This window comes from Scomber japonicus, chromosome 5 (genome assembly GCF_027409825.1).
Source record: "Scomber japonicus isolate fScoJap1 chromosome 5, fScoJap1.pri, whole genome shotgun sequence".
Taxonomy (NCBI): Eukaryota; Metazoa; Chordata; class Actinopteri; order Scombriformes; family Scombridae; genus Scomber; species Scomber japonicus.
Window position 1 is genome coordinate 26,420,912 of NC_070582.1, and position 15,293 is coordinate 26,436,204.

At 40.8% G+C, this 15,293-nt stretch overlaps 1 protein-coding gene across 1 annotated transcript; it reads left to right on the forward strand.

The window, feature by feature from the left end:
• The first annotated feature begins 13,957 nt into the window (after positions 1–13,957).
• Positions 13,958–15,293, forward strand: LOC128358387 (C-C motif chemokine 4-like). The gene is made up of 3 exons (XM_053318639.1): positions 13,958–14,057; positions 14,634–14,757; positions 14,991–15,293. Exons 1-3 carry the CDS (start codon positions 13,994–13,996, stop codon positions 15,085–15,087), a joined length of 285 nt encoding a protein of 94 aa, XP_053174614.1. The 5' UTR covers positions 13,958–13,993; the 3' UTR covers positions 15,088–15,293.

A 15,293-nucleotide genomic window follows, 5' to 3' on the forward strand; every position in this document is an offset into this window, starting at 1 on the left:
TTGTAAACATTAGAGCCCGGAAGAGGAACTGCAACAAACGGCAGGAGGAAACACGATATAGCGCCATCTCCTGTTCATACACTGCAATGCGATGACAATCTGTTTAAAGGATAGGTTCACCATATTACTTACAACAGCAATCAGTTGTCCATATGCACAGTGAAAGAGGTTTTTCTCGCTGTAATTATTTCTACAGTTCATACTGACTATTAAAAGATCCCCATCAAAATACATAGTGATACTTAGCTCTTTTTAGCATTTAATTCCCTCTTTGGGTTTCCACGGACAGTGTTTCCCTGTTGAGCTGTGTTGAAAGTATAGTAACAAACTAAAAAGGCGTCATATTAGCTTATTGCTATTGCTTATTAGCTGTATCAACTTTTAAATACATGCAAGGGGGAATGTGAATTTACACTGTAAGTGCATTATGAAGGGATCTTCTAATGGTCAGTATGAATAGGAGGAACGATTACAGCAAGAAGAACCTGTGTTAACGTTCATTTGTGAAATGACCTCACTTTTTTCACTTTTTAAAAAGATTGAGTCTAAATGATTGAATGAATAGTAGTGGTAGGCTAGTAGTTGTCCTAATGGCATCCCTGGTCCACCATGGAACATGTTTTTATTTTGACTTCATGCACATTAGTGGGTCTATAATGTGACTACAACTGGATAAAATCTGACCAGGCCATTTACCCTTCATGCTCACCAGCTAGTCCAAAAGGTTTTGGACATAACCTGCATAAATCACATTCAACATTCAATCACAGAGAATGACAGAAATTATTTCTTTTTTATGCCTCCTCAAACACACACACATTCATGTCTTCTGTTGTATGATAGTTGAAAGTGTTGAATGACTGTCTGGTTAAAGCCACCAGATGCCACTATTCATCCCTCAAGTTAATTCACCGTGTTAAATACCTATTGTAATAATACTTTTGTACTAGACCTGCAAGGATTAATTGATTGATTAATTTCCAGTTGTAAAATCAATCACCAACTATTAAGGGGGCTACCGGACAGGACCGGTAGTGTCAAAAAAGTCAAAAATGTTCAAGGGTGGGGGATTGTCCCAAAACTTGCTATAAGGGGCCAGGGGGGCTGGCTGAATGAAAAGTGAGCAAAATCAAGAACCACGAAGGCATTGTGTGAAAATTGTGAAGGATTTTCCAAAGTGGGCACAAATTGAAAAAGAGAGAGAGTAGTGTCAAAAAAGTCAAAAATGGGCAAGGGTGGGGGATTGTCCCAAAACTTGCCAAAAGGGGCCAGGGGGCGGACTGAATGAAAAGTGAGCAAAATTAAGCACAGTGGGGGCATTGTGTGAAAATTGTGAAGGATTTTCCAAAGCGGGCAAAAATGGAAAAAAATGACCAGTAGTGTCGAAAAAGACCTAATGGAGAAGGGCTGAATGAAACATTTGCAAAATCAAGCACAGTGAATTTTAATCTCTTTTATTTTTTAAGGAAAAAATTCCAAGTTTGATCTTAAATGTGAATCATTTCTGATTTCTTTCTTCATTCTTCTATCATAGCAAATTCAATAATTTTGGGCTGTGGGCAAAACACAGCATTTGGAGACATCATGTTTGCTTTGGGAAACAATGATTGACATTTTCCACCATTTTCTTACATTTTATGTGTTACAGAAATCTGTCAGGAAGTGCTGTCCTATCTGCTGTGTGCTCATAAGGAGGGGGGATACGGGAGGGAGGAGAGAGGGGTGGGTTCTGTAGGTAAGGTATGTGTAGTTTATAAGTTTGTGATTAATATTGAATATTATTATTAACATGGATGTAATTATTGTAATGTTGCAAACTGTATAAATAAATAAAAAAGTTGATTACAAAAAAGTGCTGTCCTGACACAGTGAAGGCTATTCCAGGAAAGTGTGCAAGAAAACTCAGCTTGACCCAAGAGAGGACAGCTGGCTGACATACTGATATATGGAAAATTACTTTTCATATGAATGAAATGGAAGTGTACACTCATATGTTATTGAATTATGATTATGTTAAAACTGCCTCTATGGCCAAGAGCGCACTGTATGACTGTGTGCTTCCTGTATGAAAGTTTTCAGCAAATGTTATCAAAAGTGAAATGGTGGGATTGGGCCTTAAATCTTTACTTCTCACTAGCCAGAGGCAGAGAAAGGGAAAGAAACTCAAGGAAAGGTAGATAAAGATTCAGCCTTCAACTCTTAGTTCTAAGCAGAGACCAAAAGAATTCAGTATTCAGAATTTTACAGTAAACTGCAGTGAATTAGAATTCTTAACGGTTTGTAATGATTAGCACTATGGCCGCTAATTTGAAATTGCGACCCAGAGTGAACTTGGGCTGCAATTTCAAATTAGCGGAAGTTCACTGCTGTTTACTGTAAAATTACAAATACTTACGTTATTACCAAACATGTTTGCTAATCATAATAAACGTATTTATTACGATTAGCAAACATGTTTGTGGCAGTTTATAATGGTAATGTAACCTAGGGGACTGGACTGCATACAGTAAACTGCTTGCTAACATTACTGGGGTTAAGATAAATGTATTAAGCTAACATTAACATTAACATTGACATGCCCTGTCATTTTAAAAGAAAGTTTTGAAAACCGATGACATTTGTCAATGTTAGATTGTTGTTTATTTTTGGCAATTATTTTCTCTTCCTTCTTTTACATAGCGTAAGAAATGTATAGTTGGCACTGGGAGGTAGAAAATATATATGGTGTAACCGTTAACATCCTAGGCTCGTGAAATGTAATGTCAAGCTGTGGGGCCGGCCAATGCAATGCTGAAGCTTGTTGAGGATGGAGTGATTTTTTAATGAATTTATGACTGATTATGATTGCTGTGTAAAAAGTATAATCGTTAAATGCTAATATCAGATTTATAATAGGTGTATGGCAACAGATATATACGTTATTCATCTCCATATGGGGAATTCATGTATCCAATAGCTCAAACAGCACAAAACAAATACATACATAAATTTATACAAAAACTTGAAAAGTTAATATGCCACAAAAAAACCCGAAAAGTTATAAAACTAAGCAAAAATGTACAAGCAAATTATATTAAGAGGTTAAAAGACAATTCAGAATTATATCAGTGCCCCGTCACTATCTTATGTTGTTATCATTGTAAAGTCTTATTGCTCTTTTCTCTCCGGAGGATGGGTGGGTTGCAACTGCATGCATGGAAATTATCTAAATAGGTCAGAGTTTCATTGCTACATCTACGTTTGTGCACGTATGTGAAAACAACTGATAAGATCTCATGAACATCATGGTGTCTCCATCACTTCACTCTGCACCACAGATTTACATAGTGGGAACTGACTCATAATGAACTAGTAATGCAGTGACATTTTTGGGGAAAAATGTGAAATTGATCCCTAGTTAGAGATCTCTGTATTAATTTGTTTTTTATTGTTTTTATTGCGTTTATTGTTTGTTTGTTTTATTGTTTCTGCTTATTTTACTGTAAAGCACTTTGGTAGCAATGTGCTACAAAATAAAGATGACATTGACATTGACATCAATACCAATCTCAATGATGTCTAGTAAATATACAGTACTGTGCAAACGTTTCAGGCACTTTAGATGTTTAGAGTACAGTGCATCCAGAAAGTATTCACACCCCTTCACTTTCCCCACATTTTGTTATGTTACAACCTTATTCCAAAATGGAATAAATTCCTCCTCTAATCTACACACAGTACCCCATAATGACAAAGTGAAAGGTTTTTCCAGACATTTCACCATTTACTCAGTACTTAGTTGAGGCACCCTTGGCAGCAATTCCAGCCTCAAATCTTCTTGGATATGAAGCTACAAGCTTGGCACACCTGTACTTGGGGTATTCCTCCCATTTTTCTCTGCAGATCCTCTCAAGCTCTGTTAGGTTAGATGGGGAGCATCGCTGGGCCACTCAAAGACATTCACAGACTTGTCCTGTAGCTACTCCTTTGTTGTCTTGGCTATGTGCTTGTGTCGTTGTCCTGTTGGAAGGTAAACCTTCGCCCCAGTCTGAGGTACTGAGTGCTCTGGAGCAGGTTATTATCAAGGATCTCTCTGTACTTTGCCCTGTTCATCTTTGCCTCCATCTTGACTAGTCTCTCAGTTCCTGCTGCTGAAAAACATCCCCACAGCATGATGCTGCCAGCACCATGCTTCACCATGGGGATGGTATTAGCCAGGTGATGAGAGGTGCCTGGTTTCGTCCAGACGTGACGCTTGGCATTCAGGCCAAAGAGTTCAATCTTGGTTTCATCAGACCAGAGAATCTTGTTTCTCATGGTCTGAGAGTCCTTTAGGTGCCTTCTGGCAAACTCCAAGCAAGCTGTCATGTGTCATTATGGGGTATGTGTATAGACTAAATGTGGGGGAAGTGAAGTGGTATGAATACTTTTATACTGATGCACTGTATGTTCTGCAGCAGGACAGTGAGCCCAAACATCCAGTTCTACAAATTCAAATCCCCTCCTCCTCCCCAAGACTAGACTCAGCACCATGGGTGATCAGGCCTTTTGTTCAGCTGCCCCTCATCTGTGGGATGCCCTTCCTGATCAGCTGATGGCACCACAGACTATAGACATAAAATATTTATTTTTAATAGAACTTTAGTTTTTTTTATTATTTTCTGATGTTTTATGTTTTGTTTTTGTTTGTCTTGTAGAACATTGAATTCTGCTTTATGTGCTTGTGCTTTATAAATAAAATGTATTATGAGTATGATTATTATTAGTATTATTATCTTCATCATCAACAACAAGAACAAGGAGTCCTGCAGCAAATGGTTTGGCCCCCACAGAGCCCTGATCTCAACATCATGGAGTCAGTCTGGGATTACATGAAGGGACACAAATCCATAGAGGAACTGTGGAAGAACCTGTCCACCATCACAGCCATCACACACTAGCATTTATGACTCACAAAACATCCACATAAATGATGGCTCAATTGCCCTTTAAGTCTTTAAGCTAGTCTACACTTTATCATACAGATAACATAACATTATTGAAGTATATTTAATATATATTCAAATGTATGCATATTCACTCAAGTACTGTATATATAATTTTGAAACACAAGTACCATTCATTCATTTATTAATTTTCTATACCACTTATCCTCTAGAGGGGACTAATACAACTTTAATATTTTCATTTTCCTCCTCTTCTAAAGGTTGAAATGTGTTGTACTGTGTAAAGAAATTGGCTTATACATAAAGAGTGTGTACCTTTTTCATTGATATGTTCCCAGCCTTGCTTTGTGACATGGTATATTTTTTATTTTTGAAAAGAAATGTACAAATACACAGGGCTGACAATCAGCATGGAATGATCTGCAAACATTCTGCCGATGCTCCTATTAGATTAACACCACAAGATGTTTTCTTTTGATAAGATCAGCAAGGTTTTTACATCACTCGCAAACTTTTACAAAACACGCTGAATCAAGTGTGAAATGCTATTGATCTCACACATCCTGCAGTATTCTGTCTATCTCTATGTAACCACACACACATACACTGACAACAACTGATAACATCATGTGGGTGAGGTGCAACTGCAGCTTTAGCTTCATTTCTCAGTAGTGGTCAACAATAGTTGTCCTACTCTGGTACTGTAAGGGGGCGAGGGGATTTTACTGTACAATTCGTTTATTTCAAAGTAAATTTTGATAAAGCGACAATCACAAGCAACACTTTTCTGGTAGGATTCTATCTGTAGTCTAGTTGTGTATGTAGCCAGTTGAAACATGGAATGAAGAAAGAACGAAGAACTTGAAAAGTCCTGGAAACTATAGTCACTATGACATGAGCTCCCTGTAAATCGTATAATAGTGGAAATTAAATGCAAAAGCTATAAAGCATAAAATACTGGGAAACATTATTGGTACAATTCATAAATTACTTACAAATAACTAATTAGGGAAACATGTATTTTTCAAATACTGACAATATGTTTCTCGCTTATTCTCCTGCAAATGCCTGTGTCAGACTAACATTTTAATTATGAAAGATATTTCTCAGAGGCAGGGGGCTTTTTCAGTTAAAGGGAGACTATACTGATGCCTTTTTAAAAAGAAATGACACATTCTTGTGGTCAGAGTTTTTCTTTAATCCACCTTGTTTAGCTTAGATAATTGTGTGAGTGACTCAGCCAATTTAATTACTTAATTACTCTTCTCTTCTTCTTACTGTTACACTGTTATAGCATTTACCATTAACCTGTAATTGTCACTAATAGTTAACTGAAGTAAAAGTTATGTAGTTTCCAAAAAAATACAATTTGAATTAGCTAACTGGAAATGAATGAAAAGCAGAGATGACATTCAGGTCAAAATACAGCTTACATGTTAATCAAAGTTTTCATTCATGACTATGACATTAATATATCTTGAAAGGTTTACAACCAGCTAACCAGTAAGCTACAGGTGAGGATGGGTAGATTGAGCTCAGAAGGCTAATAGATAACTTAAGGTAGGCTTGAAACAAACTAGCTTGTACAAGGTGGAAGGCCTAAGTGTGTATAGCTTTTCTTAATGGGCACACTTGAAGGCAGGATGAAAAGCCTGCCATCTTCTTCTTCTTCTTCTTCTTCTTCTTCTTCTTCATCATCATCATCATCCCTTAATGTAAGGTTGCATGTCTTTTGAATTGGTCAACACGTGCTGTCTCAAATCCCATACTTCTACAGAGTATACACAGAGTACTACACAGAAGAACAAACTCAAAAATAAACATGGCGACTGTGGAGAAAATATTGATAATCCTCCTCCTCTTTCTATGTTTTTTAATTTTGTGAACTAAATATAATAAACAAAGCAGCTTTTCTTCGGTGTGTGTCGCCATTTTCTTTCGGCGCACAGGAGAGCAAAAGAGGAAAGTATGTTTAGAAGGAGACGCGCCCACGTCTGGGCGGGCTTTCTTTAAACTCGTGGCTGCCATGCGTAATCTGTGTTCGTCTGATGCCCCGGCCACACATCTCAACGCGAGATATGGTGACGCATGCGCCAGATGCAATATTGACATGACTGCTAGAGAGTGTTGTGTTTGTTTTGTTTTGTGTTAGTTGTGGTTATTTGTGAACTTGTATTTGCGTTTAGTTTAGTTTTTTTCATCAATTTGACTGGGAGAATTTAGTAGCAGTTATCTAGTTAGCTATATCAATTTTTGTGTACTTGGAGAAACATTTTTTTCCAAAATAGTGTCGCAGTAAGACATATTATTGACCAAGGAAGTATGCATTTTTTTTAAAAGTTCAAATTAAAATATTGTGTACTTCAAAAATAACTAAATTGCTGTACTGCACAATTAAATTTAATTTTGGAGATGGCTTTGTTAACTTGCTCCTTTTGAAGTTCGAGAGGCTGCAATTTTACCATAGAGATGAGGCCCTTCTTTGGAATTATCTTTCTGGTTTCAGTCGTATGTTTCCCCTCCGTCTGAAGTCTTTCCGTATCCTCTCGCACCTGTTTTTCTCTTTCCTCCTTCATCCTACTTTTCTCCACCTACTGTCTTTCTTCCTCCTCCCTCTGCCGTTTAATCTCACTTTAATCTAACCTCTCTTGTCTCTCCCTCTCTTGCTCCACCTTTTTTTATTTCTTCTACTTCCTGACTTTTTCTGTCCTCTTGCTCACGTTTTTCTTTCTCCTCCAGATTTTTTCTCCTTTCAATCCTCTCTTGCTTTTCAATGGCCTCCCTCTCTCTTGTCTTGCTCCTCTTTTTCAATTTTCTTTTTTTTCTTCTAGTTCCTGACCTTTTCTTTCCTCTTGCTCCCTTTGTCGCCATGTCTCTTATCTCCAACGACTCCCTTCTTCTCCTTTTTTTGTCTCTCCTCCCAGCTCTCTGTCCTCCTTTGGTTAGCAGCACTATGGTTTATTTGTATGACAGATCAGAAATCTACATTGCCAAAGCAGTACAGAAGAGTACAAACATTGACAGATAATTACAAATAAAATATACAATATGTAAATATCAACATACATATCAGATACAATACAGGTTGTAAGAAAACTGATGGGTTGCAACTGCATGCATGGAAATGATCTAAATAGGTCAGGGTTTCATTGCTAAATCTGGGTTTGTGCACATATGTGAAAACAATTGTGATAAGATCTCATGAACATCACGGTGTCGCCATTACTTCACTCTGCACCACAGATTTGCATAAAGTGCACACTGACTCATGATAAACTAGTAATGTATGGAAAATTCTGGAAAAAATGTGAAGTGTATAAACAGTTCCAAATTTATTCAGCAGGACAGCGAGTCCAGCTCTACAAATTCAAATCGCCTCCTCCTCTCCAAGGGGAGCTGCCCCTCGTCTGTGGGATGCCCTTCCTGAACAGCTGAGGGCACCATTTTACATTTTCTGATGTTTTATTTTTGCCCATTTTAAAGTTAAAAACGCCCATTTTTTAAAGTGTTTCTCCAGATGATAATGAGCCCTGCCCTGGGTTTAACACAACCAATAAATTCAATGTTTCTGAAACCAATCAGCGGAGAGCACAGCGAGACCAAAACAATGGATAAAACAGACTTGCTCTTTTGTATTGCTAGAGGAAATTACTAAAATTTAGAGGATTAATTAGAAGTTAACAAATTAAAACAAGTATAATCACTGTGGCTGGATATGCTGTGCTCATAATATATCGGTATACAAAATAAATAAACAACACCTTAATCATCGTATTGTACATTTAACCGTGAACCAAGCACAGCACTACTTCTGTGAGAGACTTGAGCTTGCTCAATCAATAAATGTGTATCTGTATCATAATTTCCCCCCCTTTGCAGCACTTTTAAAAGTTGTTTTCCTCTGGGAAGCCTGTCCAGTGTGGCACTAAAAATACCTGGGATGCCACAGTCAGCTACCCAGTCACCTATGTCAGCCTTCACAGTGACCAGCTCCTGTTCACTGCTGCACGTCCGAACCTATTAAAGTAACCACAACATTTTTTCTTTTCTTTTGTAAGAAAATACACATCCATCATGTGTTTTGATTAAAACATAAACCAGTCACACTGTTGTATAGGATTTACAATTACATTACCTTTGCCAAATTGTTGACAATTATATCAAATATATCAGCTGATGTGAGGTCTGACCTCTGACCACACATCAGCTGATATAGGTGTGTGTTTAAGCATCTGGGGCCTGGTCCATTATGCATAATGGACCAGGCCACCAACTTCCCAGCTGTGAATTCTTTTTTGGAGGAGAGTGCCTGCTGGTCACAGGAAAACATCACGTTCCCAGGCCTCCCCTCAAACATCCCAAGAGTGTTTTGTAAACTCAACATGAGAAGTCTGGAAAAAAACTACAAAAGGTATATATTTTGTGTAATGTCATTGAGTTACAAAAGCATTTACTATATTTCATTACGTTACTATGGGCCCCCATAATCGTTGGCCATCTCAGAGACAAATTCAATTATTGAAACCTTATTCCATGCAAAGTAGCTTTTTGAGAGAGCCATGCAGGCACTCTGCAATATGTGCCTGCGTCTGGCAATGACTAACTTTGTTAGAATCTAAGTTGTCTGTCCTGAAACTGCTCAGGAGCTCTGTGAGTTTCTTTTGGTTATGTAATTAAATAGAACAGTTGATGAGTATGATGCAAGCTGAATTAGTAATATAAAGGATGTTATATGATCAGCAGTTATGCATTATGTTTCATATGTGTACATCAGAGTCAGAGCTGTCCGGGGCAGTGGTGGAGCCAGACAATTTTCATACAGCTGCCCAGACTGAGACCATAGCTCACACAGGGTAGCACAGAAACAGACTTGTTTTCCTATGTGGCAAGTCACTGTGGATCTAGTAGTGTTTCTCAGTCACTCACTCATTTACTTAATTCCTCCCAAGGCCTCTGGCTCAGGGTCCTGCTCAAAAATGACATACCCAACATGAATATAGTATATCTCTGCAACTGCAAGGTCTAAATGAATAATATTGGTATCATAATAAAGGTAACACTTGTGAGATATGTGTAGAGGTGAAAGCATCAGTATATATGTTACTGGGTCAGACTAAATGAAGATTGAACACAGCATAAATGAAATATTTAATTTTCGCCTGACAGAAATGTACACTTTTAGAGTGAATAACACCTTCTGAATTATGCTGCTGTTGCCAAAAAACCTCTTGAAACTGTAGCATAACATCTGAACATTGTCTGTGCCAAGTCCCATGTTAATATAGTGAAGCACTGCAAAGTTAGAGCAGTTATCTTTCATAAAGAGCATCGATATCTCCGGAACCCATTGGTCTATCAATTTGAAAGATTGACCTCTAATGAAAGTTTACACCCTCTAGAAAGTAGTGCAATTTGGCTAAATCTGTCACAATAGCACTGTTCAACCACTAGATGGAGACAAAGACTATGTGTTCGCATTGAGGACGATGAGGCAGGCTATCTGCAATTCATCCCCCATGCCATGTAAGCGAAGGTATGACATAATTTGTAGTTGTAAATTTACAATGGGAAGTTTGTTTGGAAGTTTCTTTGACGGTTTATTCTGCCAGTTTTGGTCGGACAGTAATGGGAGTTACACTGCTGGAATCAGTGAAATCTGGGTATGCTGGCATGCGCAGTTCTTAGACGGAGGAGCGTTTTTGCTAATGGCGCAATCAGTTGCTCAGTGTTTGACTTGTGTTTGGTTAAACACAAGTACTAAACTGACTACGAAAACAAATAAAGGAAAACAACCAGATGGCCCTCCAAGAGGCAGGGTGGAAGAAGGGCCAAACCAGACGGATTTCTTAGTAACGACTGGAACGGACACAGGCAAAGATTCTAGGATCATGAGAAGATGCAGGTGTGGGTGGGAGAAGGTGACCACTTTCAGAGGATTAAGGATCCACCAAGGAAGGAAGAGGTGTGGAGTTGACATTGCAATGCAACCACAGGTCAGACAAAAGGAACCCAAAGTCAGGTAGCAAACCACAGTGCTGAGGGATCCAACGTTGTTGAGGGAAGGCGGGTGGAGGACACAGGAGGACCCTCAGTGGACACTTATTCCTCTGAGAGTGGCACCGACGAAAACACACCCAGAACACCAACAAACGCCATCAACCAGGAGCCAGGCCAGAGAACAGAGAAGAAAGAACCCGGGCGGAGGCAGCCAGTTCAATGGCCAAAACTTGAAGAGAGAGAGAGGTGACTTGCATGTTGTGTGGCTGGACCTTGCCAATGCGTATGGGTCCGTTCCCCACCAACTCATTGAGTTTGCCTTGGACTTCTTCCACGTCCCGGTCTGCATCAGAGCCCTGGTAGCCAAGTACTTAAAAGACCTCCAGATGTGCTGCACCCATCAGGAATTCACCACAGGCTGGCAACAGCTGGAAGTGGGTATTGCCATGGGATGCTCGATCTCTCCCATCCTGTTCATTGCAGCCTTCGAGATCATCCTCATTGGGGCAAGGGAGATGGTCGGAGGAGTGAAACTGCCATCAGGTCAAAGGCTACCACCAGTGAGAGGCTACATGGATGACATTACCACCATTCTCCAGACAGCAGCATGCACATCAAGACTGCTGAAGAGGATTGACGAGCTTGTGGGTTGGGCAAGGATGAAGATCAAACCATCCAAATCGCGTAGTCTGTCCCTCAGCAAAGGGATCAGAAGCTACCACACCATCTTTGTCGCAGGCGGTGAGAAGATTCCGCTGTTGGCGAGTCAACCCATCCGTAGCCTGGGCCGGACCTATACAGCAGCGCTCTCTGACAGGCAGGTGGGGGAGATGGTGAGGAAGCAGATCGCAGATGGCCTGGCAAAGATCAACCAGAGCCAGCTCCCTGGCAAGTATAAAGTATGGAGTTACCAGTTCATACTGTACCCAAGGGTGATGTGGCCTCTGAAGATGAGCAACCTCCCCTCCTCAGTGGCAAGCAAGATGGACGGGTTGGCAAACTCGTTCATCAGGAAGTGGCTGGGGCTGCCGAGATGCCTCTCAGATTTTCGGCAAGACCATGCTGCAATTGCCACTGCGATCAATCAGCTTGGGATACTAGCAGGAGAAGGCTTGGATGGTGCTGGAGCTGAGGGAATCCTCTGACTAGCTGGTGAGAGCAGCGGGCACCCAGGTAAGAACGGGAAGGAAGTGGAAAGCCCAGGAAGAGTCCAGGAGGGTCGAGCAGGCCTTGGGAGGGGCGAGACCCCCTTGTTCTGGTCGAAGGCCTCCAAGGAAGAGCGGAAGGCCATGGTGGTGGCAGAAGTGGCAAGGACTGAGCAGGAATGTCTCAACATCAAGGCGGTGTCTCAGAGCCGGCAGGGAGGTTGGACGTCATGGGAAGGACTCAGACAGGCTCATGTCCTGGTCTGACCTGTGGAAGATCCCCCAGGCGAGGCTCAGTTTCCTGATCAGAGCCACATACGACACCCTACCTTGTCCCCGAAACCTCCAGCAATGATTGGGTGCTGAAGAGACCTGTCTCCTGTGTGACAAGGTCAATGCTAGCCTCCAGCACATCCTGTCGGGCTGCAAGACAGCGTTGTCCCAAGGCCGATACAGTTGGCAACACGATTTTGTGCTGAGGAAACTGGCAGAGGTGGCAGAGTCGTGCAGACAGGAGGCAAACAGCAGACCTTCCGCTCCAGTGAGACATCTCATCCTGTTCGCGAGGGCTGGAGAGAAAATCAACCCCCCAACAGCTCCAGTTCCCCAGGGAGATTGTTGAAACATCGCTCCGGCCGGACCTAGTTATGTGGTCAGAGGCTCGCTGGACGGTTCTGCTGGTGGAGCTCACTGTCCCGTGGGAGGAGGGTATAGAGGCTGCCAATGAGCGGAAGCGGTCCAAGTATGCTGACCTGGCAGCGGAGTGCAGAGAGGCGGGCTGGGAGGCCATCACGTGTCCTGTCGAAGTGGGGTGTCGGGGGGTTTGTCGGCTCCTCAACTGCTCGCCTACTCCGTGACATGGGATGCATAGGAGGGGAACATCGGAAAGCCATCAAAGAACTGGCTGAGGAGGCGGAGAGAGGCAGCTTCTGGCTGTGGCTAAGGAGGAAGCATAGGAGTTGGGGGCCGAACAACACCTAGGGCATCAGCAGAGGGTGGCAGGGAGAGATCTCTGCCATTGCTCCGCCACCAGGAGATGTACTGGGGTTAAAAGAGCGAAACATCCATGACTTGTGGTCCCCAGCTGATGACCCGCTTAGGCCCTCAGAGGTGTTCTTAGGAGCACACCTGCAGAAAAGGCACCGGAGGAGGTGCGTCAGGCAGCAATGTCCAGCAGGTAGACCATCAACCTGTATCATGATAAGCTACACAGAAGTGTGCTTATGGACCTATGTCATTTGAGACACAAATGGCCTTTTCTGGTTCTTTACTGCAGTTTAGTCTTCATTTTTAAATGCATTTTACTATTATCAAACAATCAAAAAGGAAATAGGACTTTTTTTTCACAGCAGTATCAGCACGTGCTGTTCCATGTGAGGATGTCTGCTGTGAGTAAGGGTTGCTCAGTGCTTGATTTTTATCATGCTTGTGGTGGGAGTCCTTCCTGTCACCCAGTAGGTTAATAATGTTAGAATTGTTATGTAGGGGACAACAGTTTCCCTTGAATTCCCCATAAACCACTGAATAGATTCCCTTTTAACTTGTAATGGAAGCCTCAAGTGTCAGGTAGGAACAGAGTGTTTTTACTCTCCTTCAGCTGATTCTGTTCAAAAGATATGGACTGTCAAAGATGTTTTGTGCATTTGTGACAACCGTCCCCATTGTGGGGTTGGTAGTAACACACTGGAATTGGTTGTCCCTGTGTTGTTTTAATGGACAAAAAATAAAAAATGTATTAAAAATGTTTAGTTTCACTGAAATACAATAACCCAACACATACACAAGAAAAATCATTTTAACCGCGCCCACAAGGAATCATGAATGTGACAGCCAACCCTGTTCTCCTTATAAGCACAAGATTGCAGATAAGAACTGCAGTCATCAGAACAAATCACTCCAGACAGTGAGATCTATCTTGAAGACACCATGAAGACTCTTACCTTTACAGTGGGACTGCTGCTGCTGCTCACTGTTTACTGCACTGCCATGCGTAAGTCTGTCAACTTTCTTATAGGACAGAAATGACATTAAAAGCTGAATTTCTAGATGAAGCAATTTCTAGTCATTTAAAAATAAGTTTAATTTTAGTACTTCATAGTTTGGAAAAAAGTAGGGTCATAGGTCATGAGTCCAATTCTCTCTGCGTACATCAACATCCTCCTCCGAAAAACTATTTGGGTTTTTTCAGATTTATGATGTTAGTTAATTGTTTATTATGGTTTGATTCATGGCCTAAAAGTAATTACAATTGAATACACTCATTCTAAAACTATTGGACTCAGCCTATAAAATGCCCAACATGACTGTTTTTGATAGTAAAAAGTTAAATCCAGATTTCTAAAACTCTAAGCTTCTTAGAAAAAATATAATATAATATAAATGTTTTGATAAAACTTCACAGCATTTCAGTGTTTTATGACAGAAAATTTGACAATTAAATTTACTTTACTGAAATTCCAGTTGTAACTAAAATGAAGACTTAAGAATCATGAGGCCACTGAATGACTATGTAGCACTAAATAACACCCCCCCCCCCCCCCCCCCCCCCCCCCCTTTTCCATTACAGCTCATGCAGTGAATGAAATAACACCTGAACTGTGTTGCTTTAAATTCTTTCTGGGAGCAATACCGCGGAAGGAAATTCTCTCCATCGTCAAGACTGATTCAAGATGTCGCAACAAGGCATTTGTGTAAGTCTCTGCTACACTCGTTTATGTCCACAGTTAAACAGATTGTTTCTTTCCAAAGTATAATGGTCATATTATCCAGTTCCTGTGTGAGCAAAACCAGGCGGTATGCAGAAAATAAGTAAATGTATCATAAATAGTATCACATTAAATCCTTTGTTAGCTGCAAAATCTTTGAATATGATGCCAGATAAGATTTTCCAGTTCTAACTCTGACGTTCCTGATTCTTCTGCAGGATCAGTGCTGCCAATGGAAAGGACATGTGCGTGAGCCAGGATGTGCGCTGGGCAAAGGCAGCTTTCAGAAGACAGCAAGCCATCAAACCTGAATGAGCAAACATCTCTGACCAATCAGCTTCCAGTCATGATAGAGCTCTGTCTGACTTCAGCAATCTATATTTCACATCTTCAACATCTTTTTTCTCAAACAGCTTTGCATTTTGTAATTTTTATGCAATTATGGTGTTAACCACTTTGTGATTAATCATGTGGACCCTTGTTCTTAATCATTTCATAAGATTCATTCATATATGCAATAC